Source organism: Metschnikowia bicuspidata, assembly GCF_001664035.1.
Source record: "Metschnikowia bicuspidata var. bicuspidata NRRL YB-4993 chromosome Unknown METBIscaffold_1, whole genome shotgun sequence".
Lineage (NCBI taxonomy): Eukaryota > Fungi > Ascomycota > Pichiomycetes > Serinales > Metschnikowiaceae > Metschnikowia > Metschnikowia bicuspidata.
The window spans coordinates 2,470,993-2,495,104 of NW_017387731.1; the positions used below are offsets into that span (position 1 = coordinate 2,470,993).

At 48.1% G+C, this 24,112-nt stretch overlaps 11 protein-coding genes and 1 non-coding gene across 12 annotated transcripts; 6 read left to right on the forward strand and 6 right to left on the reverse strand.

The window, feature by feature from the left end:
- Nucleotides 1-1,223: 1,223 nt before the first annotated feature.
- METBIDRAFT_34257 (uncharacterized protein) lies at nt 1,224-2,114 on the forward strand (the record flags this gene model as incomplete). Its single annotated transcript, XM_018856456.1, has 2 exons — nt 1,224-1,498; nt 1,559-2,114. 2 exons carry the CDS (start codon nt 1,224-1,226, stop codon nt 2,112-2,114), a joined length of 831 nt encoding a protein of 276 aa, XP_018713980.1.
- Nucleotides 2,115-2,581: 467 nt separating this feature from the next.
- METBIDRAFT_34915 (uncharacterized protein) lies at nt 2,582-3,496 on the forward strand (the record flags this gene model as incomplete). Its single annotated transcript, XM_018856536.1, has 1 exon — nt 2,582-3,496. The coding sequence occupies one exon, from the start codon at nt 2,582-2,584 to the stop codon at nt 3,494-3,496; it is 915 nt and encodes a 304-aa protein (XP_018713981.1).
- Nucleotides 3,412-4,791, reverse strand: METBIDRAFT_29952 (uncharacterized protein). Its single transcript, XM_018855521.1, has one exon. It carries the CDS (start codon nt 4,773-4,775, stop codon nt 3,606-3,608), a length of 1,170 nt encoding a protein of 389 aa, XP_018713982.1. The 5' UTR covers nt 4,776-4,791; the 3' UTR covers nt 3,412-3,605.
- A 462-nt stretch (nt 4,792-5,253) lies between these two features.
- METBIDRAFT_36122 (uncharacterized protein) lies at nt 5,254-5,574 on the forward strand (the record flags this gene model as incomplete). The annotated part of the gene is made up of 1 exon (XM_018856690.1): nt 5,254-5,574. One exon carries the CDS (start codon nt 5,254-5,256, stop codon nt 5,572-5,574), a length of 321 nt encoding a protein of 106 aa, XP_018713983.1.
- A 440-nt stretch (nt 5,575-6,014) lies between these two features.
- On the reverse strand, nt 6,015-6,686 carry METBIDRAFT_9761 (uncharacterized protein; the record flags this gene model as incomplete). The annotated part of the gene is made up of 1 exon (XM_018859457.1): nt 6,015-6,686. The coding sequence occupies one exon, from the start codon at nt 6,684-6,686 to the stop codon at nt 6,015-6,017; it is 672 nt and encodes a 223-aa protein (XP_018713984.1).
- Nucleotides 6,687-8,080: 1,394 nt separating this feature from the next.
- On the forward strand, nt 8,081-8,152 carry METBIDRAFT_t15. Its single transcript has one exon. It is a non-coding gene; the product is annotated as a tRNA-Glu (tRNA).
- A 1,178-nt stretch (nt 8,153-9,330) lies between these two features.
- On the forward strand, nt 9,331-11,047 carry METBIDRAFT_106541 (NAD(P)-dependent alcohol dehydrogenase). Its single transcript, XM_018853822.1, has one exon. The coding sequence runs from the start codon at nt 9,659-9,661 to the stop codon at nt 10,757-10,759; it is 1,101 nt and encodes a 366-aa protein (XP_018713985.1). The 5' UTR covers nt 9,331-9,658; the 3' UTR covers nt 10,760-11,047.
- A 412-nt stretch (nt 11,048-11,459) lies between these two features.
- Nucleotides 11,460-12,358, forward strand: METBIDRAFT_80941 (SDR family oxidoreductase; the record flags this gene model as incomplete). Its single annotated transcript, XM_018859207.1, has 1 exon — nt 11,460-12,358. The coding sequence occupies exon 1, from the start codon at nt 11,486-11,488 to the stop codon at nt 12,356-12,358; it is 873 nt and encodes a 290-aa protein (XP_018713986.1). The 5' UTR covers nt 11,460-11,485.
- Nucleotides 12,359-13,570: 1,212 nt separating this feature from the next.
- METBIDRAFT_76510 (uncharacterized protein) lies at nt 13,571-14,827 on the reverse strand (the record flags this gene model as incomplete). The annotated part of the gene is made up of 1 exon (XM_018858541.1): nt 13,571-14,827. The coding sequence occupies one exon, from the start codon at nt 14,825-14,827 to the stop codon at nt 13,571-13,573; it is 1,257 nt and encodes a 418-aa protein (XP_018713987.1).
- A 1,057-nt stretch (nt 14,828-15,884) lies between these two features.
- Nucleotides 15,885-18,143, reverse strand: METBIDRAFT_36681 (uncharacterized protein; the record flags this gene model as incomplete). Its single annotated transcript, XM_018856769.1, has 2 exons — nt 15,885-16,556; nt 16,743-18,143. 2 exons carry the CDS (start codon nt 18,141-18,143, stop codon nt 15,885-15,887), a joined length of 2,073 nt encoding a protein of 690 aa, XP_018713988.1.
- A 1,618-nt stretch (nt 18,144-19,761) lies between these two features.
- METBIDRAFT_9766 (uncharacterized protein) lies at nt 19,762-20,673 on the reverse strand (the record flags this gene model as incomplete). Its single annotated transcript, XM_018859458.1, has 1 exon — nt 19,762-20,673. One exon carries the CDS (start codon nt 20,671-20,673, stop codon nt 19,762-19,764), a length of 912 nt encoding a protein of 303 aa, XP_018713989.1.
- Nucleotides 20,674-20,997: 324 nt separating this feature from the next.
- On the reverse strand, nt 20,998-24,006 carry KGD1 (alpha-ketoglutarate dehydrogenase; the record flags this gene model as incomplete). The annotated part of the gene is made up of 1 exon (XM_018858542.1): nt 20,998-24,006. The coding sequence occupies one exon, from the start codon at nt 24,004-24,006 to the stop codon at nt 20,998-21,000; it is 3,009 nt and encodes a 1,002-aa protein (XP_018713990.1).
- Nucleotides 24,007-24,112: the final 106 nt, after the last annotated feature.

Genomic DNA, 24,112 nt, shown 5'->3' on the forward strand with positions numbered 1-24,112 from the left:
ATTCGACGTCGGAGTGAGGGGCGTCTCTGCATTCGTATGAGAGTTGGCGGAAATGCTTTTGCGACCAATGTTCGAGCTGGCGGAGAACAACGGCGGGCTCAAGGGCACATCTGACTCTTGAAGGTATCCCGGGTGGTTTGGGCGAGGAGAAGGAACACCTCTCTCAATCTGGTGGAGCTCGAGCAAGCTCATTGGGGAACGTGGAAAGGGCTCACAAAAGAGCCAAAGACAAGGGGCTGGTGACACACGCCCCGACAGCAGCAGAAATACTAGTTCTGAGCCGGATGGGTTATCTCCACTTAAGATGCACTGGTATCTCTTTTCCGAGCGACTTGATAGGCAAGACTTTGGAAGTGGCACGACCTCGGCTGAAGATCAAGTGGGAGCCAGGCGCTGGAAACGGGCAAGGGCTGGAACGACAGAATCCGTGAATTACCCCTTCGAAAACAACCGAATCAGATGACGGGCGGGGGGAAGAAAAAAAATGCCGCGTTGGCGCTAAGCCCCTTTGTCGGAATGCGTTTTCTGTTTGTGGCTAGCGTGGCGTGAACTAGCTTGAATGTATGTGAAGCAAATAGACAAAGAACAAAAGAAGCACAACTTGCAACGAGCGCTGGGGTTGGGTTTTTTCTGGAGGAGCGGCCACAAACCAGGAGAAGGAGTAGTGTTTTGGTTGGCAATGCGCGGCAGACGGGAAACGGGACGGCTACGGCTTCCATAAAAAAAGGGTGCACTTCTATGGTCCATAAAAGGGGCGGGAGAAAAGAAGAAAGGAAGGAGATAAACAGGAGCACGTGCTTCAAAATGCTTCAGGTGATCTACAAAGACTTCTGCCACGTGATGGGGCCGAGGAGTGAAAAGAAAAGAGCACCGCTGGGGCCGCCGGGCCGCCGCTTTAGCGCCGCGCAGGATGACGCTGTCACGTGACCCCGGTCACGCCGTCTCCGGCCACGATTGCCGAGCGTGGCCAGAAATTTGCAGGAGTGGCGGCCGCGGAAGCCAGCCGCACTACCGGCCAGCGCGCGGGGGCCGGGCCTGCCTTTTCGGGAGCAGGCGGGGCAAAGTGCAGGTCACGTGACCCGGCCGTTCGCCCTGCGGCGGCCCTCGGGGTGCGGGTGCAAATTTAAGGTCGGCAGACTGCAAAATGAGGCCAGGCCATGGCCTACACAAACCATGCAAAATAAAAGGCCGGCCTTCTCGTTTCTTGATCTTGCTTCTTCATCATGAGGTACAGATCTGTTTGCACGGGCTTGCTGTGGCTCGTGGCTCTATGCTCAGGCGCAAGCCCTTTACAGAACTCGCTCTCTTCAAGCTGCGACCTCGTGTCTGTCCAGTCCTATGACGAAATCACGTCAAAGTACTCGGACCTCCTTGCTCCAGACTCGACGCGGTGCGTGCTTTTTCGGATCAAAGAAAGTCAGACCTTCCTCACCCGGAAAGGACGAAGGAAGTGGGGACTCGACACGCCGGTCGAAAGCTTGGCGAAACTCGGCAGCTTGTCCCACCCGGCAACAAGCAAAAGCTCGTTGCGCCATCCGTTCTTCCGAAAGAACCTCAGGCGCCAGGACAGCACCCAGTGGTTGGAGTTCTTCTATTCGGATTTTGCCAATTCGACAGCCACGGGCCTCACTCCCGTTTCCCTCTGCCACAGTGAGGTTTTGGGGGAGGGCAGTCTCGTGAGTTTCGAGACAATCTTCAATAGTGCGTCTGGCTTCGGGGGCGAGCTTACCGGGGACTTTGATCTTTTCAAGCTAGCCGTCTCCACAGCCGCGGAGGTCACTCTTGAGAAAGCCACAAGCATTGCCGTCAAAATCCTATGTGCCATCAAGCCGGGGGAGATAGGGCAGCTTTATTTGACCAACACCCAGTACATCTACTACACCCCATGGTTTCGGACCAGGGGCTACGACTCCGTAACAAACCTGTTTAGTGACGGAGATGAATACTCGGAACGACCGAGGGAGCGCCGCATCATGAAAGGCGGGATTGGGGATTGGGTGTGTGCCTCCAGCTCGGTGGCCGATTTGCAGTGCCACGGAACGAGTGGCCTCCGCTCGTTGTGGAATCCGGGCGCAGCCTCCGAGCAAAGTGAATGGAGAAAAGACGAATTCTAATCCTGCTCATTACTGGTGCCTGGTGCCACTGACGAGTCTGGTGGACCTATGCCTGGGCACTGCAGGAAGCCGCATTCGTACCCGGGCATAGAGACGTCCGGGCCTGCGTATGGAGGCGTAAACGCACCTACGCTTAATCGTCGCATGTTGACAGTGCAGATTCTTTTTTTTTTGTTTTTGTTTTTCGCTCGGGATTTGGATACTTCGGGCCGTATTCCGAGGCCGTTCCGCGAGCTGCGGTGCCGGTGGATTTGATTCGGTGGTTGCTTGGAGCAGGCTCGTCGGCCAGTCGCCACTGATCTTCCAGATAGCGGCTGGACAGTTTATTCATAAATACATTTGCTTTTTCTTTTTCCTCTTCTTTGCAATAGACTGCGGCCCGCTTCGTGCACGTAAGACTATCGCAGATAACCATCACCCAAGAGCGCACCAGTCAGTTCCATTGTATTAACTCTGCCTTCGCACCCATGGGCTTCTCCAGCTTTTTTAAACGCGGCCCTTCCGCCGAACAGCAGATTCAAGACGCTGGGTTCGAGATCTCCGAGTGCTCTGAGGAATGCGAAACGTGTACCAGCAGTTTCCCCAAAAGTCTCTCTTTCAAAGACGATGACAGTGCCTCGCTTTTTGGCTCCACGTCGCCCTACGGCTTGCACGTGGTGGTGCCTACCAATAGATCAGATTGGGCCCATGACGCCACGGGCAAATCTGGGACCCTCGCCCACACTGTGGCAAAATGGGCCGGCAGTGCCAAGTTTCCAGGGTTGGGCGAAAACTCGAAGATCAAGGTCACGGTAAGCTCGCTTTCTTCGTTGAAGTTGGAGACCGATGCCGAGTACATGGACCAGAAAAGAGGTGACGTGTTGCTTCTCCCCTTCTTTGTCTGGGTGAGGAACATCTCGCTCGAAAGTGCCCCGGGCGTGCTTGACAAAGTTGTTCCCAGCTTGATCAACTTTCGGGACCAGGGGCTTGCGGACTTGCCGGCTCTATCCTACTCCGGATTCCCTGAAGTCGATATCCGGCCCGACCCAAGCAAGTCGTACGTCTTCCTCTGCTCGCATCGCACAAGAGATAAGAAGTGTGGCGTGACGGCGCCCATCATGAAGCGAGAAATGGACATGCACTTGAGAGACGTTGGGCTCTATCGTGACACCAACGACGATAGACCAGGCGGAGTGCAGGTGGCATTTGTGAACCACATTGGTGGCCACAAGTATGCCGCCAACGTGCTTATTTATAACAAGAACTCGGGCAAAAACATCTGGTTGGCCAGGTGCAGACCGCAGAATGTGGTGCCAATCATCGACGAGTGTGTGATTGGAGACGGCAAGGTGTGGCCGAATAAGGTCAGACAGGTGCAAAAGTTCAAGGCCATAGAATGGTAAAGCTCCCACGCTTACATGCCAGCCAGATCTTAGTACGTTTACATAAATATGTTGATTTAGAATCCTCTATGTAGGTGCGTCCATGGCACGCCTGGAGAAACCGTCTGACTTACTGGTCAAGATAGGCTTTCAAGATGTTGATCCTCTTTTGCATGTAGTCGCGTGCGCTCCTCTCCAAGTCCCGGGCATTCTTGGTGATGATTCTCTCCAATCTGGCAAGCTCTTTTAAGACATAAGCCCCGTCCCCAGAGGCAACTTTGACGGCCAATTTGGAATAGTATGAAAGCATAGAGACGTCGTCTCGGAGCCAGACATCCTCTGCTTGCACCAAACCATCTTTGCCAAACTGCACAAGACTCTCTTTCAAGGACTCTATCTCATCGAGAACAGCATCCTTTGAGTCTTCGGAAATGGACCGAATTGCCTCATCAAGTTTTTCGATCCTGCCTGCTTGGTGTGTGAGATTCCCGCTCTCGTTTCGGTATAAACCTGCAATGTCATTCACATAGTCAACCATGGCTCCCAAGCTCCGTTCACCGGTATATGGCATAGGTCTCCTGAGCCCATCGTCATCGGTCTTACTGGGGTCAAATAGAAGAATCGTAGGCAACAGTGAAACACCAAACTGGCCCACGATTTTGGACACATGCGCCTTGTTCTCCTCCGCGAGATTGACCTCCGCGAATTTGATTGTCTCTCCATCTTCTGCATATATTTGGTTTGCCAACTTGGCCAAGACTGGCTTAAACTTCTGGCAAAATTGGCACCAAGGGGCTGTGAAAGCAACCACGGTCTTGTGACTTGCCTGAAGAACGTCCTGCTGAAAAGACTCGTCATTCACTTCAACAATCTTGGAAGGACCTTCATACTCTGACGATTCTTCCTCGTCAGAACTACCGAGCCTAACACCAGAAACCTGCTGTACAAAGTTACTGATGGAGTCCAAGTCTCTCATGCCTTCAAATTCAACAGGCTCATCTTCGCCATGAAACATGAGAAGACTAGGGAAGCCAGGGATCTTGTACTTTCTTGTCATTTTGCGCCCATCCGCATCTCCGTTTATTTTGGCGATCTGAACATTTGGCACGTCAGCATATAATTCAGCGAGTTGTTCAATGGTGGGCATGAGCTTCATACAATGGCGACACCAGTCGGCATAGAAATCTACCAACGTGAAGTTTCCGGACAGGAGTACAACATCTTTGAAGTTTTTGTCATTGACACGTATCAAAGACGAGGCTGTGGCGAATGCAAAGAGGAAAATTAACGATAGTTTCATGTTTGACTCTGCTGTCACTTTTGATAAGATTAGTAAGAGCAAAGTATCGCAGCCGGACCGGCGAGCACGTGACCAGCATAGCATACCGGGCATGGAGTTCCGCCCCCATCTCTGGAAAAATAGGACGTGTAAGCCAGTTTAACTTTCGGTCAGAAACTGTTTGACTTTCCTGACGCAATTATTTCTCCTTCGAAAATATTTCTTGAAAATTTGTAACTTTGAATTAGTCCATTTCGTTCGTAATGGCACAAATGGGTTGGTCTTCCTCAGGGAATTTGATGATTCATTCCGTTGAAAAATAAATATTCTTCAAATCTTACCCCTTGATGTCACTCAAAAACTGACTTTCGAAAAAATGGCCAAACGGGAACTTTATTTATATTGACTTGAATGCTGAGACTACTGTCCTGAACATAACCAAGTCTCACCAAGTCCACACGGCCTTTGTAATTCCCTCTTGTTAAGAAGCCCCACCAAAATGAACCCCACCACAATCAGATTGTTCTCTTCTAGCACGCTCTTGCGCAAATTTTCACTCACTTTCTTCACTAAGGACACATGTCTGCTCTGCAAGAACGCGTCTGTCATTTTGCACCAGACTTTACAAGCCAAAGAATTCAAGGACGTGAAATTGACAACAGTCGACATCATGAAACCTGAGAACTCATCTGCTTTTGATAAATATTGTTATGATGTACCAGTGTTGCATGTGGATAGAGCAGGTCAGAAGAAACCTGTCAAGTTCATGCACTATTTTGACGAGGAAAAGCTTGCGGCTGAATTCAAGAAAGACATCTGATACGCGAGAGCTTTTGATCAAGAGGTATTGAGGTCTGTCACTGTCACTGGTGTGAAATTGATGCTAGTCTTAGGCATAGATGACGTTTTGCTGTGGAAATCCTTATAGTGCATCTCCATGATTGGTATGAAACAAGTGCCAAGTCACTTTTTGGAATACCAGGGACAGGGTATTCAAGAATCGTTTTCTGTTGATGCATATTATACTGAGGGAAGGCGACGCAGTCATATTATCAGCCAAGGTTTTTCGCTTCCTGGACTGCAATCTATACGGTACAGATTAAAGCATTTTTTTTGGAAGAAATTCGAAGACATGTACAAGACTGTAACACGGTTAGTTATCACTCTCAGTTCGAATACATAAATTCGCATACTTTGATGTATTGAGGCGACGAAACTAAACAGTGGTAGAGTTGAAAAGCACTGATCCCAATTTCAAAGTCAAACTTTCCTGGGTTTTTTTCTCTTTTGTTGTCTATTATCACAAGCACAATTTTGAATCATTCTCTTGAGCTTCTCGATCTGAAGAGACAACTCGTTGCGCTCTCCTTCAAGGACTAAAATGTTAGCGGTCTGCTTATCGAAGTCGCTTTTCAAAATCCCGAAGGCGTTCTTCCTAAAATCTGCCGAATCCTCAAGATCGTTACCCTTGTATGTTTTGATCCATCTACCGCCTTTGAACTGCAAGACTGTGGGCTCTTCCCTTTCAACATACTCGTTGTTTCGCGGTGTCTCGTATAGCAGCCGTAAAATATTTACGCATTCCCTTGACTCCGTCAACAAAGCTTGCAAACAGGAAAGAAGCTCTGCTAGAGTCTCGTTGACTTCACAATCCCAAATACGCAAGCCTTCGAATGGCTTCTCTTCTTGTGAGTCGATGCAAAAGTTTCTGGCCACGATCACGATTTCCCGCTGGAGCCGAGTTTTCAACCTTTCTAACGAGCTTACAAAACACGTTCCATTCACAATATAATCCTCACAATCGATATCCAAGCTGTTTTTCGCAGCCAATAGCATAGACTCCTGTAGTTCATATCTGCATATCTCGATCTGCTGGAGCCAGCGCCAGAGGTCATCAAGGAGAAAATCTGGGCGGTTTATTTCACGTTCCATTCAGTAAAATACAATTAGCTTCTTTCGTGCTTGATTCTTGTTTTTGAAACCCCCTTTATTTCTATAATGGAAGAAGAGCAAGTTTCTGGGTTGACAATCAAAATGCGGAGGTAGAATCCAGCTTTTTTGCAGCTTTATTCACGCGCTTTCGTTGAACATGCGCCTCAATAAAATAAACACAATAAGTCTGCAGACACCCGATGAAATCAAGAGAAGACTCTCCCAGAATATGAACAGTGTCAAAGAATCTGGAAATGCAAAACGTCTTTTCTGATCGCTCTCAGTTATTTCAAATTCATGCCTGCGCCTTTTTACAAAACGGTGAAGCTGTTTCTTCCCTTGTGAATTTCTGGCTTTGAGTATTTTTCTATCTCGAGCCTGCTCGCTGAAGTTTCAGTGCCAAAACACTTCAATCCAAGGAACTCGTTACTGTGCCTGAATTACTTATTTCATTGATTGTAGGAATACGTCCAATCTCTCGTAATACATCCAGGGTTATAATCTAGAAGATTGAATAAGAAATGAAATCCTTTAGGTCCAGACCAACGTACCTATATTTAGCCACGTGACATTCAAAAACTATTTCCAAATAGAGGAATATCAACCAGATTTCCTTTCCCGTCTTCCTAGTAGTAGAGGTGTAGATCTTGTTGAACTTGGCGGGTATGATCGACCAGTCTTAAGCGGCTCATCTGATCTCCTAGAAAGTATTAGAGAATTTTCTATACTTTAAAAGTCCTTTGTCTTTGGTGTGAGTTGACACCCATGAATTATTATCAGATCTTCAGAATCGGGTGGTCTGTTTACTGGGGAATGATATTAATCATTCAAGCTGTACACTTGTATTGAGAGTCCAAACCCCCAGTGTGATACTACAGGGTTTTCAAAGCGATCTTCCCGCTAACATTGTCTCATGTTTTGTTTTCTTGAAAACCAAATACGTCACGCTGATACCTTTTAATTTGGTATTTTTATCTGATTAAGGAAACAAAACTATAAATTATAAAAAAAAACATACTTAAAAAACAGCTCCCAGATACGATACCACTAAGAAACCTCTAGGAGCTGAAAATCATTTCAAAAGACTTATGATCTAAAAATACATATATTTAGTGCTTTAAAAACTGGTATAAATGACAACTCCCTTTTTTGATATAATCATCTTACTAAAGGAACAAGACTATACAACAATACATAAAAAACCTTTTAAAAGCTCCCAAGTATGTACTTAGTGTGGAGTCTGAACACTTCCCACATCTTTTCGTTCCAAACTCAACATCAACATATACAATTAGCAAATCATACTGTACTTGATCGTTCTATTCGTCAAAAAGCTTGTAGAGCTTGTAGTACTGTACTGTATATTTATCCAAGAAGAAATTTATTCACCGAAATCCGAAATAGTGTAATGGCTATCACACGACGCTCTCACCGTCGAGATCGGGGTTCGATTCCCCGTTTTGGAGGCATTTCTTTTTCATCTCTTGGTGTTAATTTTTGTTTATGATTGTAAGACGAAATAAAATGGCATTTAATCCAGGCAAAAGCCTCTTGGAGGCCCGGGCTACGACGCAGCCATCCATAACTTTACTAGGCCTGCCCCCCTCTTTTTCACTTTTTTTTCCATTTAACTCAAAGGACAAACCTATAAAAGAACGTTCAAACAATTTCAAGATAAGTATCTTGTTATATTCACAAATTTTCAAAATTCGAGATCGAAAACCTAAAAAGATCTTTGGTTCAAAGTAACGCTGAGAATTTTGGCTCGGGTGAGGTGAGAGTCGGAGGTTGTTTGTTATTTCAGTCGCGAATTTGAACAAGCGTAACAAAACGCAAAAATTATAAAAGTCAGTAAAAATTAGAAACACCTCTATTCCGATATGGGATTAATTTGCAACTGGAAAAAAGGTCAAGGCTCAAAAGGCATGAATGCGAGTATTTCTTTTTAAGGGATTTTTTGAAAACACGGTACATGGAAGCCAGATCTGAGATAGAAGAGAAACCTTTAGGGCATTCAGACGAGGATACACACACATTGAGCAGACGCTACTATTTTTCATGGACTAGCGTGTTGAGAACGATCGTTGAGACTCTTAATTGGATTCCAAGCTCTATAATTGAAATGATGAAACCACTCGATAAGTGGTTAGAAAATAGACCCAAGTTGTTTTCTATTTCGATATTCGGTGGCCCGAGGGCCATATTGAAAAATACACACTTTGACTCCGAAATCAAAGCATGTGTCGACTTCCGTTCCAAGGCTCAGCTCCTTGTACTGGTATTGGCTTTACGGCTAGCTTTTGAATCGTCGGAGTAATAAACAGCTATTGACTGTCTGCAGGTGACGTATGCAACGGGTCTCTGAGCCAATTGGGAGTTACCCGTTCTGCATTCAGAAGTTCACACAAAGTTGCAGCAAGGACGGAACTCCATGTAGCATTAGCCACACGTTTCCTCAAGCTAAACTGGCTTCAAATCGTGCATGCGTCGTTTAGTCTTAAGTCCGGGACAACAGGCTCGTACGTCAACTCTTGCTTTAAGTGATGCGGCTCACGCTCGCACACAGGAAAGCAACCGTTGGCGACTTTCGTCATCCACATCAGTCACTGCATGGTCAGGATACTTTGGTGAGTCCAAGCTTGGCTCACGATTTGGTTTAAACATGGATCAGCGGCGGGAACAAAAAAAGCCCCCAAGTCAGAAAACAGAAAAGTTCGGGCAAAACGCAGCGAGTCGGCCTGAGTTTTGCGGCAATATACTTTGGATGCAAAGACTGCTAAGGCTCACCGCAACTGCTCACAGCAAGACCCCACCAGACTCATAGCAAGTTCAGCAATCTTCCACAGGCTCTCATCTATAAAAAGAGTTTTCATCTCCGTCCCTTACCGGAAAATTTTCTTTAACTTTAACCTAAATCTTCACATCACCGATCAACCAGTCTCCAGCAAATCTGCCATAGTTCAACAAACATCATGTCCTCTTCTGTTCCAGACACTTTCAAGGGCTTTGCCATCTCCAGCTCCAAAACCTGGAATGAGCCCAAGCTAGTTTCCTACAAGCGCAAGCCAATTCTTTCCACAGACGTGGTGGTCAAAAACATCTGCTGTGGTGTATGCGCGTCAGATGTTCACACGGTGAGAGAAAGCTGGGCCCCTATTCAGAGAGACGATCTTGTTGTGGGCCATGAGATCGTGGGTCACGTGGTGGAGGTAGGTGATGACGTCAAGACGATCAAAGTAGGCGACAGGATCGGAATCGGTGCTTCCACCAGTGCTTGTGGCGAGTGCCGCAGATGCAAATCTGACAACGAGAACTACTGTGCCAAGGTGGTTTCCACGTACAACGCCCCCGACAGCTTCTCGGACGGGTACATCACGCAAGGCGGCTATGCGTCCCACTCCATTGCCAGCGAAAAGTTCTGTTTCCCGATCCCCGAGAAATTGGACTCCCATGTTGCGGCTCCTTTGATGTGTGCCGGCTTGACCGTATACTCGCCCTTGGTGCGGATCATCGGCCACCTCAGCCACCCGGTAGTGGCGGTCGTTGGAATTGGCGGGTTGGGCCATTTGGCGTTGCAATTTGCCAAGGCCTTGGGCGCAGAAGTGTATGCGTTTTCGAGAGGCTCCTCTAAGAAGGCAGATGCGCTTTCTCTCGGAGCAGATGGTTTTATTGCCACACAAGAAGAGGACGGCTGGGAAGAGAAATACCAGGATAAATTCGACTTGGTGTTGAACTGTGCCTCTGGTGCAGACGACTTTCCGGTCGAGAAGTATTTGCAGACTCTTGCGGTGGGCGGCACCTTGCATAGTGCCGGCTTGCCTCCTTCTGACGAGACGTTTTCTGTGCACCCCATGTCATTTCTGCTGAACTTCTCGTCATTGAGCTCGTCTCACTTGGGCTCGAAGAAAGAAGCATTGGACATGTTGAAATTGTCGGCTGACAAGGGAATCAAGCCTTTGATCCAGGAGATTCCCATTACCGCGAAGGGCGCTGGTGAGGCTTTGACCAAATGCGACAACAACGATGTCAGGTACCGTTTTGTGCTCACGGATTTCGAAAAGGCGTTTGCATGAGGTGACGAACAATATTAATTATTTAGGATGATTAGAAAAAGGCATTTTCAGACCAGACAGCGCGAATAAATACGTCCAACCTAAAATTGCATGATTGATGTGCGTCAAGTTGGCATTATGCAGCAAAGTGCTGGATGCAAATGTCAAAGAGCACAATTGTAGTGAATTAATTGTTCTTAGGCATAATTCAGATGTGTGCCTCTTAAGTAGTTTACGAAAGCATACTGGAAGCAGGACCAAATACACCTCACTGGTTATTAGACAGCAATTTAAAATGCTTTGCTTATCGCTTGCGGTCCGCAAGCCCACACCGAATATGCCGATCCAATTTGTTAATTGAAAGCTTGAACTGAAATTGTGGGTGTATAATTTTCGGCACTTCAGAGCAGAAAGAAGTGAAATTAGAGCAAAATGGGTTTGGGGCGTTCTATGTCGGGCTGTATTTCACCCACGGGACACCTCCTATCAAACTTATTCTATATCATAGGCTATATATAGTTAAATTAAACTGATAAAGTCTCAAGGCCTCATCCAGTACAAATGTGTCGGAGTACTACAATGAATGGAGACAAATCCAGAATTCCGCCGAATTAGTTGGTCACGTGACACCCGGCCTGCCGCAGCAACTGCCTCCGATTCTTCTCCACACTTCAACAATCACCTCGCTTCGACCCCCATTTTTTCTCTCTAGTGAGTGTGGACAATACTCATACTCAGTTCATAGCCATGACACGTCAAAAAGTAGCTCTTATAACTGGCGCCTCTTCAGGTATTGGGCATGCCACTGCAATTGAGTTTGCCAAACGGGGATACAAAACCTACGCATGTGCCCGGCGCTTGGAGCCCATGGAACCCCTTAAAAGAGAAGGTATCATCACAGTCACGTGCGACGTCACGCTGGGCGAAAGTGTGGCCTTATTACGTGACCGCATAGCTCAAGAAAACGATGGTTTTCTCGATGTGTTGTTCAACAATGCCGGCCAATCTTGCTCGTTCCCTGCTATCGATGTCTCGGACGACAACGTCGCCAAGTGCTTTCAGGTCAATGTTTTTGCGCCGGTAAGATTGACCCGCGAATTTGCCGCCTTGCTTATTAAGGCTAAGGGTACAGTTGGGTTCACAGGCAGCGTAGCAGGTCTCGTTGCATTCCCATTTTCTAGTATATATGCAGCGTCTAAGGCAGCGATCCACCAGTACGTGGCAACTCTTCGCTTGGAGATGAAGCCGTTTGGCGTCAAGGTCTTGAACTTTGTCACGGGCGGAGTCAACACCAACATTGCCGACACACGTGACTTGCCCGAGGACTCGTGGTATCAGGTGCCTGGAATCCAGGAGGCGTTTAGCGAGCGGAGAGAAATGGCTAAAAGAAATCACCCCATGTCTGTTGAGAAGTATGCATTCCAGGTGGTGAACGATTTTGAGAGACAGACTTTGGGCGGGAGACTCAATTTGTACAGGGGCCTGATGGCCGTCTTGTTGGGTGGAATTTTGCCCTGGTTCCCTCGCTTCATTGTGGAAAAGATTTTTGTGACGAAGTTCAAGTTGGCTGGTGTTTTCAATTTCATCACGGAGAAATACGCTAAAACAAAGCTCGCCTAAGTCTCGCTGCTTCACTGGTCCGAATGCTGTATCTGAAACCATGTATATGAGCTTTTCAATAAATATATTTTTGAGATGGGCTAGTACTTTTTTGAAGCACATAGGGCATAGGAACGTCAGATGAGTAGACACTGCTTCACGCATCGACAGTTATGTCTATTTGGATTGAAGAGAGAAAGTTGGACACTAGCTAATTATGATGGATTGCTCGGAAAGTGAGAAAACCGCATTGACGCCTTGGTAGTATATTGCCAGTGGGTGGGCAATTATCTTTATATCGCTGATCGCTGGAAATTCCTCGGGCGCTTCTTTCGGACAGAAAAAAACAGTGATTATTTTATTCTACGGCTGGTATATGTGAGTTGATCTTCAAGCAAAAGTTTCTAATTTTGCCATGAGACTATACAAGCTCAAGGTCTTAGCAGATGTCTGCTTTCCGACGATACTCCCACAAACTTCGAGCAACAACAACACAATGTTGCAGATTCAAATTTTGAAAGGATCAAGTAATTTCGAAGCATTCTGAGTTCAACTGACAATGATTCACAGTTGTCGTGTTTATTTTATTCGTAGTTCTATCGGGTCACCTGACTATTTTGCAATCATGAGTACATATCTCACCCTAAGCAAAGCAAGCTTGAACGATTAATATCTCATCTATGGAGCATGTGAATTTGCTACTGGGAAGCTCGTGATTCTACAAGGAGACGAACGTTTCTTTTCAAGTAGTTCAACGCGAACTAGGCAGTCTTGCAAAGTCAAAGGAGCATACATCTTTAATGCAGATGAACCTTGAGATGTAAAGATTGTAGACCAGTTTATTGGTGCATTGAGTTCATGGAGTCTCATTACCGAAAACTACCGTTAACACCGAGTAGAAAAGAGCTTGGTCTCTTCTGCAATCACATGTCAAAAAATCCTGAGATTAAAGTTTGTATAAATATAATTTCTTGGCCTCATAACGTATACCTACCTATACGCGCAAAACAAATGGTAATACAGAGATATGATTATTGGCACCATAGGCTGAGTTGTGTTCCATGTTTCAAAAGTGTTGACACCTAAATCAGAATATACATTTGACGAACTGAAAACCAAATCAAACATCAGCAAGAAATAGAAAAAAAAGCAAAATTTATCTAACGACTGCGTTATCTCAATTTCGAAGATCCACCTGATCACTCGCTACTTCAAACCCAAAACCACTTTTCCTCATGTAAAAAAAGGCTGTTGATGGGATTCATGTCCCTGAAATCCTGCTCTTAACTCCTCAGCCGTTTGAATGGTTTGTGCTATTCCTTGGTTAATGCTCCTCGTGACAGCCTCAATACAAAGCATAGATTGCAAGGCGTCATATCCTGAGCATTTCACGTCAGTTTCTGCTCCAGTAATCAAATTGATAAAATGACCCAACTGGAGATCAAACGGCTTAGGCAATTTCTGCGTGGCTGGCCCGAAATTGGCTTCTTTTTCTTCAAAAGATGACGGCGGAGTTATGGCAGAAAAATCATCCACGTACATACAATCGTTTTCCTGATACACGCCTCCCAAAGACTCCGATTGAATAGGATTCCACCACGAATTCTCTCTCAGAGAGAAATTGTCTTGATGGTATAAAGTTAAGTCTGGCACCGAAAGAGTGCCACTGCTTCCAAAAATACGATAAAACCCCGCTACATCAGGATGCATTGGAATCAACGGGTTCTCGCCTGTTCCTGCTTCGAAACTATAAGGCGAGGTCACGTTATCAGAACACAAAAATGTGCCACAACAGCCATTTGCAAAACGAAGCGTGAGTACCGCCCCCTCATCCACGTGATTGTCTTTTCCTTCTGCCTGTCTTTGGCGTGGCATGAGCTCGGCATAAACACGTATCACCGGGCCAAGAAGATACTGCAATAAATCTAAATCATGAATCAAATTGATCAAGATGGCCCCTCCGCCCAGAAAGCGGGAGCGGCGCCATGCCTTTTCGTCAAAGTACGCCTGATGTTTCTTCAAAGCCCATACACCCTGGACGGCCACCGGCGATCCGATTCGATGCATGTGGGATTTGGTCGCAGAAATGTAGGGATTGAATCTGCGGTGATGGCCTATCAAGAGCTTCACATTATTTTTCTCGCAGACGTCAATCATTTTGATACAGTCCACTGCTGAGGAAGCCATGGGCTTTTCCACAAGTACATGTATACCCTTTTCAGCCAAAACGACCGTGATTTCTGCATGAGAGTCATTCGGTGTACAGACAACAGCAGCATCTGGGTAATTGGCATCATGATTGTCGCAAAACTCAAGCATATCGTGGATGCTTTGGAAATGCAAAGTGCCACACGAGCTGGCTATAGAGGGGCCTTTGGCAGAACGGTCGACTATTGCAAAAAGAGAGCAGTTGCTGTTTTTCAATACCAGTTCTGCGTGCCGCGGGCCTATAAGCCCGGCACCTATCACGACAACAGAGACTGGGATCATGTGATTGCACTCAAGTCTTTTTTGTCCTAGCGTTTTTGACAGATTCTCGCCAATGCTTGAATGTTTAAATATGGAGAAGTTCTATTGTTGTTTTAACGAGCTGCACCGGACTTACTTTTGGAACAGCAGAAACTCTGTATTCTGATTTTCTTTCAAACAAGCCTTGTCTGTTTTTCTTACAAAATATGGCGATCAAGCAATCCAACACGACCAGAAGTGCAGATACACACCAATGTGTTCGTATGATTGACTTGGTCTTTTTTGTTGTATCTTTTAGCTGATGGTACTATCGAGACGTCTTCAAGGTCGTTTGAGTAATACACAATATATCAAGGAAGTTGCTACCTGATCTGTATGTCTAAGGAGTAGCACGTATCAATCCTATATATTTGGGGCGTATGATCGAGTTGGTTTGTCAGTGTCGAGCTGTAGAAGAAAAGAAAGTGGTGGTCACACAAAAAATAGGAGAACTCAAGAACACATATGTGTGGCGGCGACGCGGCGTCGATATCAACCGATGCATTTCGTTCTATTCGTGCCTTATCGCATATTTTGAGGTTATGAGCGCGCGCCGTAATCTATGCCACGCGTTTGCTTATCTCCCAGCTCACGTGCGAGACCTCGATGCAGAAATACCAGCCTTGAGACTACTTAGAGTGGGAGCCGCTAATTAACGAAGCACGTGGGGGCTTAGACCGTGTGAGCACCCTTGATTAAACTTTCTTCTGAGTAGCAAGTGTGTTTTGACAAGCATCCCCCGAGAAAAATTCAACGACCGTGCCCAGTCCAGTGCGTAGTTCCCGAGCTCTGTAAGAGAAGTTGTATAATGAAAGGACGATAGTCAAGTAGTCAGTAGCCAGAAAAATTATCGCAGTCGCCGCAAAATCAAACAATGAGTGATCTTTGGCGCTCAAACTTTCAGTCTCAGTTCCTTCTCTTCGTGGGCTTCAGGATAAGTCATTACAATTGCCTGACTCACCGGAAGCTTTTGAGAACAAAGGTGGGAGCCTCAACATATGTTTTACAGCTGCACCTTCCACCTCCTAGACATATCAGCTCAGAACCAGGCAGCCACTTTCTCGCCACCGAAGATCTCCTGGCGGAGATGCTCTATCACCCCCCAGCCATACCCGTTGGCAAAGCGCCGCCGCACAACAATATTGTTGTGCGCATCTGGTGGAAGATATACCAAAACCTTCCGCCAGCTGAGGTCAGGCGAGTGGTACTTGCGGGCAATTTTGACCTGCTTGTCCATGCGCCAGTCGTAGTAACGGAAGAACTTGCTGATGGCGCCTGTATGGCTCTCACTCTTTGGGACGTTGTCAAAATGATAGAACTTATCGTGAAAGATCACCGGCGTCCGGGTCTCCGGGTCGTCGATGTAGTCCCGTGACGGAATCGGGCAAATGAGCGAGTTGAAAGCCGACTCGACTGCAGACGCTTTAGGAGGGATATTGAATGAGTTCACTTCGTCGTCCGCCTCGCCGATTTCGTCGTCCGCCGTGTCTGTCTGCGTCTGTGCGCTTTCGGAAATGTCGCTGCCTTTGGCACTGATTCGGGCATATCGCTTGATGCGTTTTTTGATGCGCTTGGGCCGCCTTCCTTTCTTGTGTGACGGTGTCTCTCCGTTGGTGTTGAAGATCAGCGAGAGGAAGGTGGTGTACTTTTCCAGGAGGTTGATTGCCGAGTCGCTCGGTATCTGGCCGACGTTGCTGGCGGTCGTGTTGGCCTGCTTGTTGGGGAGTTTTTCGTGGATGTCGGCAGTTGATTTCTGAGAGCTTGCAGTGGCTTTCTGAGAGCTTGCAGTTGATTTCTGAGAGGTCGCAGTAGCCGTCCGAGACAAAAGATTCCTAGGGCTGTTGCCATCATTCTCCGCTTGTTCCCGACTCTCTTCGTAGGTCAAGCTCGGGCCCACACTGGCTGAGACCACGCCCCCAGCTTCAACAGTGTCCCCAGAAGAGCGCTCCGACGCTCCACTGGTGTCAGCGCCGGCCATCAGCTTCAGGCGGTCCTTCAAGTCCCGCACATCGCCAAGCGCCTCCCAGTCCAAGTAGAGCAACGCGCTGGTCCGCAACGGCACGATGCCGTCGTTCACGGCGTTGGCATAGACGACGCGCAGGCCAAACAGCTTCAAGGCCAGTTGCACGGGTTCGTCCGGAAGCGTCTCCAACACGGGCCGCACCATGCCGAAGCGCGAGCCCGCACGCCGCTTGATGGTCGGAAGCTTCTTCAGAAGCGTCAAGTCGCGGCCCGTCTTGCCCAAGGTGCCCAAGTCCAAGAACCACGAGATCCACAAGCTGATTTCGCTGAGCACGCCGAGCATCGGGCTGGCCAAGCACACGAAGTTGGCGAGCAGGATGTGCTGCCGCTCGAAGTAGTCCGTGCCGTGGGTGCTCAAGATGTGCTTGAGCGCATACAACTGCACGGGCCCGCCGAGCGAGTGGCCCACGAACGAGAGTCTCGCCACGCAGTGGCCCTCGGCCCGGAGCTCGGCAATGCGGCCCGCCACGTAGTTGGCTACCGCGGCCCCGAGCCGGTGGATGCCCCTCTCGGTATGGCCGGCATTGCCGCGGTACCCGTCCACCAAGTAGTTGTCCAGGCGGAGGCTCAGGAGCATGTCGCGGAGATACAACATGTCGGCCGTCAAGTTCAGGAAAATGCCGTGGGTTACGATCACCAAGTGCACGGGCCGGCCCACTAGCCTCGGCTGGCGGGGCCAGAGGGCGTCGGTGCCGGCACACAGCACCTCGAGCCCGGCGTGGGCCAGAACGCCCCACTCGGAATCCGTGGGCTCGTCGTCGCGGGCGGAAAACGCAAAGTCGCCCTTGCTCAAGCTGGTCAACGCGGAGCGCGAGGCCCGGCGCATCTCGGGAAGGTCCTCGCCCACCATCACCACGAACAGGAGCTGTGCCCGGCGGTTCAAGACGATCAGGCACATGACGTCACATGACCACGCGTATGTGGCCAGCCCGTCCGCGTTGACCAGATCGAGGCTGTTGCCGTTGAGGCAGAGCGGCACGTTGAACGTCTGGCCCGGCTTGAGCGCGTTGCGGAAACACACCTCGTTGTTGGCCGGCGACTCGGGCACAAACCGCACGTGCGGGTCGTAGTTGCACGGGATCACGTGGCAGTACACGATGAACGGGCCGTTGACCAAGTGGAACGCCCGGAGCCCGGCCTTTTCGATGTTCTTGGCCCGGAAGTAGATGTGTGTGCGCAGGGCGTCTCTGTTTGTAAACCTGATCTGGTAGCGGCAGACGTCGCCCAACCGGAAAGTCCGCTTGTCTTTGTACCAGACGGTCGGCGGCAACGGCATGTTATAGGGGGTGTTAGTAGGGCTGCACTGGGTATCTTGCCGATAAATACCGGGGTGCTGCTGGAGCACGTGTGAGCAGGCACAAATGGATATATCCGTTCGGGACAGGTCCGTTAGCTATGAGCAAGCACTGGCCAGTCACGAGCGCAGTGTTGTCTGCTGTTAATGTGCTTTGGTTTAGTGTAATTCGCTGTGATTTGCTGCAGTTAGCTGTTGGTTACCAACACTCGTACAAGCGCTGTGAGTAGGTGGCACTTCCAGTAGAATTATTGGACGTATACCGAGAATACTCAAGCACTATATAGGTACTGGACAGGGCTTCACAGACCGCTCAGCGCACTGCTGTCAATTCTCTAGAATCCAAAGAAAACCCGCTTATATAGCAGTATACTTTTCCGGCGGCACTGATTTGCGTGCTGCTTCTTGAAATGTCCCCGCTGCTGGGCATCGGAAGGTCCGGCTTTTCCGGGGTAGCTGGCCATGTGCCTGAACGAGAAGAGGGCGAGATCTGGAAGGCCATGTGGTCACGTGACCCTCTGGGCTCGAAGCCGGGCTCGTTTTATGGGCCAGCTGGCCACAATACGCTGCAACAAAGTCACCAGAGACCCGGCGCGCCTCTCTGTTTTGGCAAGAAAATCACAAAAATTCTTGTGCAACAGTCTTTGGGATCGGATCTCATATTTGGTTCAATAGCCGATGCGCATCTGGCCCGGTCTGGAGAGCCGCGACTGCAAAATAGAGCCATGCTATTCTATACAGAGTGGAGCTCAACGATAGTCCCAACATTCTTAAGTGAATCAGAATCGGCGCCATCGAGGGTCATAATTCCTCAGGAGTCTCGTGTCCATTATTTTTTTGTTTTATTCTATTTTGCTTTTACCACGATTGAATTGTTTGCGCCTTCAGATTTTAGTGGGTGGTGAATTCCATCTGAAGCTAAATATTGGCGAGAGTTCGGTAGCAAACAAGTACAGTGGTGGAAAGATGAAAGCGCTCTGAGAGAAAGTAAAATGGCACGTGAGATCTCTAAAAATGAAGGGCTTGCAATCAGACAAACCTTTGTCTAGGCCAACATCGGGGCGAGGGGAAGTGAAAAAAGAAAAGAAAATTGAGATCTCACGTTTGGCATCCGGCATCTTCAGTTATTTAGTCTGATCATTAGAGAATGGACTAAAAAAAAGGGGGGATTTGGGGGCGGAAAAAAGATTTGTTTCTACATTGAAACCTCTGAGTGTACAGCGAAGACCGGGTCTTGTAAAATATATTACGGCTACTTGGGTCACTATAATCTCCCCCATTTCAAAACAGAATTTTAGTTTCTCCTACAGTACTCAATACGTTGCGTAGCCATGCGAATACCCGCAATCCAACTGCCTCAAGTTCAGAAAGAAAGAATCTCAACTAAACGCACCTCACCCCAAATGAAAACAAATTATCTACTTTGAAGGCTATTTCCAGCACAGTACGTGTTCGAAGAATTCCTATGATACTAGAAGCTTGCTTTCATATTAGGCTATTGGCCGTTTCCTAAGATAAACAAATACATTTCCGGCTGCCGATCTCTTCTCACGACAAAGCACAAAGCAAACTTCTGCTTTCTTCACATAAAAACGCATCTTCAAAAGAAGTACATATCAGGCCCCAATTCAAGACCACTTCCCCGGCTCGATTCCGAAGTAAGCTTCAAGCAGCTCGTCGAAGTTTTCTGCGTTCCAACACTATGGTATTTTATTCTAGACAACGCCAGGCCGGGGGAGCTCAAAAGGCTCCGAACAAATCCTTTCTTCTTCGTCACATGTGGTATCTGAGTTTTTCTGCCTGACAGACCCTCCGCATCTTTCCAAGCAATATCAGTATGTGATATCTTTCTATAGCTGGAAGATGTATGGCCACATGCTCTGGAAGAAAGATTTGTGAACACTTTGCGAAAAGGCTCCTTTGGATCTTCATTGCTCTGGATTTTATGGATCAAGCTTTCTGAATTCTCACGTCCAACATTTTCAACAGTGGGCGAAGATACTCTATCATTGTTTGCAATGCGCTTGTTACTTCTAATAGGTGAACTAGCAACCACCGCAAACGAGCCCCTCTTCTTATTATAGATGTTCTCTTTATTAACAAGCTCCATTGAAAACCGTTTGGGTGTATTTTGACACATATCACTCAAATCAGTGTTTTCTATCTTCTCCTTTTTCCCCTTTTGCAATTGAGAGTATCCTTCGGAGGTCTCATGGCCCAGGGCACTGGAGGGTCTAACCCTTGAATCCAGATATTCACAAGAGCCAGTGGAGTGATGCGAAGTGCTAGCTTGATTTTTCATCCATTCAAACTCACTGTGAAAGCAGAAATTATGCCCTCCACTGAAACTAGAAGGACTCAAGCATTCGCTATCAATCGACTGTTCGCTCAAAAAATGAGACGTCACCTTTGAGTGATCTCTAGGATCATTCTTTTCAAGATTGAAATCCATTATGGACTCTGTAGAAGCTTTCAATGCTGTGTACTCACTCAATTTTTCTTCTCTTCTCATTATTTCGATGACTTTGGAGAAGGGGCTACTGAGACTTGGGGTTTTGGGTGCAAAAACTCGTGGCCTGGCACTGGTGCACGGGTCTATGCACGCACGGCCCCTGGCAGGGCCATGGATCGATGTGTACCTTTTCCCGTTGAATCGAAGTGCTTACGCCCTCGTTTTTTGATAAATCTTCTGGAAATTCATGCACTTCAAATTTTCGGGTTTGTCATCAGACTCCGAGATCACTACTTCTGTGAATTATACTTTAAGTTTATATTCAGGTATTCGAGGCTAATCTCTCATATTGTAAGGTGATCTGCAGGCTTTTGGAGTGTCTATTTAATTCTCTTGGAACACTTCCTTCAAGAAATTCTCCTCCTCGGCAGTATGCATGGACTTAGAACCAGCTGCGACAGACGCAGAAGGATCTCTTCCAGCGTAACGCAACGTAAGGTCCTTGTAATTTTCGGTCTCAGCCAACGTCGTGGCGATACGTGGAGCAACAAACGAGTATGAACCCATGTTCAATGGCTCCTCTTGACACCAGACCATATCCCTGATGCTAGGGTAGGTGTTTAAAGCGTCACGGATCTGGGCGAATGGGAATGGATGCATTTGCTCAATCTTGATGAAAGCGGTGCTCTTGTCCTCGATAGAAGCACGCTTCTTGTGCAATGCAGTGAAGACTTGACCACTACAGAACACAACGCGCTCAATGCCTTCCTTGTTGTGGATGGACTTGCCTAATTCTTGGTCCTCGATAATCCATTGAAAGTGCGACTCACCGGTGAAGTCATCCAATTCGGATCTTGCCAATGGGTGTCTCAACAACTGCTTAGAGAAGAAGAGAGCCAAAGGCTTTCTGAACTGTCTGTGCATTTGACGACGCAACAAGTGGAACAAGTTAGCTGGGGTAGTTGGGTAAGCAACTTGCATATTGCAGTCCTGGTGTTGTCTCTCAAGCTTTTCTGGGGATGGGAAGAAACGTTGGTCTTCGTTACACATCTGCAAGTATCTCTCGATTCTTCCAGAGGAGTGCTCTGGACCTTGTCCGTCATAACCGTGAGGCAAGGACAATACCATTCCAGATCTCTGCTTCCATTTGGATTCAGCAGCGGAGAGGAATTGATCAACAATGACTTGAGCGGTGTTGGCGAAGTCACCGAATTGGGCCTCCCATTGCACCAATGCGTCTGGGGAGAACAAAGAGTAACCATATTCGAAACCCATAACACCATACTCAGATAAGGAAGAGTTTGAGATGTCAAAGGCACCTTGCTCTTCAGACAAGTGCTTCAAAGGGGTGTGAACTCTCTCGGAGTTTTGGTCATGCAAAACAGAGTGACGTTGAGAGAAGGTACCTCTCTCAACATCTTGACCAGAAACTCTGACGTGGTAACCCTCCAATAAAAGAGAGCCAAAAGCCAAAGCCTCACCAGTGGCCCAGTCGATACCCTCACCACTGTCAACGGTCTTCTTTCTGTTGTTCAAAATACGCTTCAAGTTTCTGTGAACTTCGAAACCCTTTGGTGCTTGAGAAATCTCAGTACCAATCTTCTTCAAGATTTCAGAATCAACAGCGGTTGGAAGGTGTGGCAAGACTTCAGTGGCCAACTCCTTAGGAGACTTGAAGTCTTCCCAAGGGGTGGTCAACCATTCTCTCGAGGTTGGCTCGTATTCCTTGGACTTCTTGAAAGAGTCCTCCAAGATGTTCCAGACCCACTTTCTGTGCTCCTCGATATCTTCCTTGGTAAAAGAACCCTCGGCGAGCAATTGCTTGTTGTAGTACTCAAGAACGGATTTCTTTTCGGCGATCTTCTTGTACATCTCTGGCTGGGTGAAAGAAGGTTGATCAGTCTCGTTGTGACCGTGCTTTCTGTAGCCCACGACATCAATGATGACATCGGAGTGGAAAGTAGCTCTCCAGTCAGCAGCCAAGTTGAAGACGAAGTTGACGGCTTCAATGTCATCTGCATTCACGTGGAAGATTGGTGCATTGATTGACTTGGCAATGTCCGAAGGATATAAGGTGGATCTGGCGGAACGAGGGTCAGTGGTGAAACCGATCTGGTTGTTGATGATAATGTGGACAGTACCACCAGTAGAGTATGCTGGCAAGTTGGCAAAACCCATGGTCTCGTAGACAACACCCTGGGCAGCAAAGGCAGCGTCACCGTGCAACAAGATGGGCATGGCCTTTTGGTACTCACCAATGTCGTTCTTGTACTGTTGAATGGCTCTGGTCTTACCCAAGACAACACCATCCTCGGCCTCCAAATGCGAAGGGTTGGCCACAAGAGACAAGTTGACATGCTTTCCGGAGGTGGTAGGTCTCTTGTAGTTCATACCCAAGTGGTACTTGACATCACCACTTCCCTCGTCAAACTCCTTGGAGCCAGTGAACTCGGAGAAGATGGACTCGTTGGGCTTACGCACAACGTTGGACAACATGTTCAATCTACCTCTGTGAGGCATACCGATGACAACGTCCTCGACACCGTTCTCGACAGAAGTGTCGATCAAGGCCTTCATACCGGGAATGATGGCCTCGGCACCCTCAAGACCAAAACGCTTGTCGTTAGGGAACTTGGTGGCCAAGAAGGACTCGAACGAGCAGGACCAGATCAAACGGTCCAAGATCTGGCGCTTCTGGTCGACAGAGTACTTGAATGGCTGTGGGATCTCGATTCTCTCACGCAACCAGTCACACTGCTCCTTGGAAGGAATGTGGATGTACTCGACACCGTAGGATGAGCAGTACAACCTCTCGCAGGCAGCGATGATCTCCTTCAAGGACATGGCCTTCTTGCCCTCCTCAGCAAAGCGGGGCAAGATACCAGGACCAAGCGTGATCTGCTTGTCCATGTCGGCTTCCGAGAAGCCGTAGTGCTCCAAGGTCAACTCGACGGGAACGTGGCCCAGGGTGCCGAAACTGAGGCCCAAGGGGTCGATCTGGGCCTTCTGGTGGCCACGCACCTGGTACGCGCGCACAAGGAGCTGCACCTTCAAGTGGGTCACCACATCCTCGCTGTGAGGCTGGGCCCCTGGGTTGAACCCAACACCAGCGCCGCCAGTGGGGACGGGAACAAGGGTTGGTGGAGCGGTGAAAGCGGCAGAGGGAGCAGCGCCACTGTCCAAGTTCTTGAAATAGGCGTTCCACGACACGTGCACGCTGCTGGGGTCCTGGCGCCAGGCCTCGTACATCTCCTCGACGTAGTTGCTGGAGTTCAGCTGGAGAAACGAGTCCGTGGCCAAGAAACGGGCCGAGGTCAAACGCTGTGTTTGTGCCAACGCTAACGCCCGGTGGGCGCGGGCCCGGGGAATTGCTGTTCTGAATGCTCTAAGCATGGCCCAAAACTATGTGTGTGTGTTATGGGTGTGATGGTGTCCAGTTGTGTGGAGGGAAGAAAACTGTGGAGTTTTTTCCTTTATGAGGAAGAGTCGGAGTAGATAT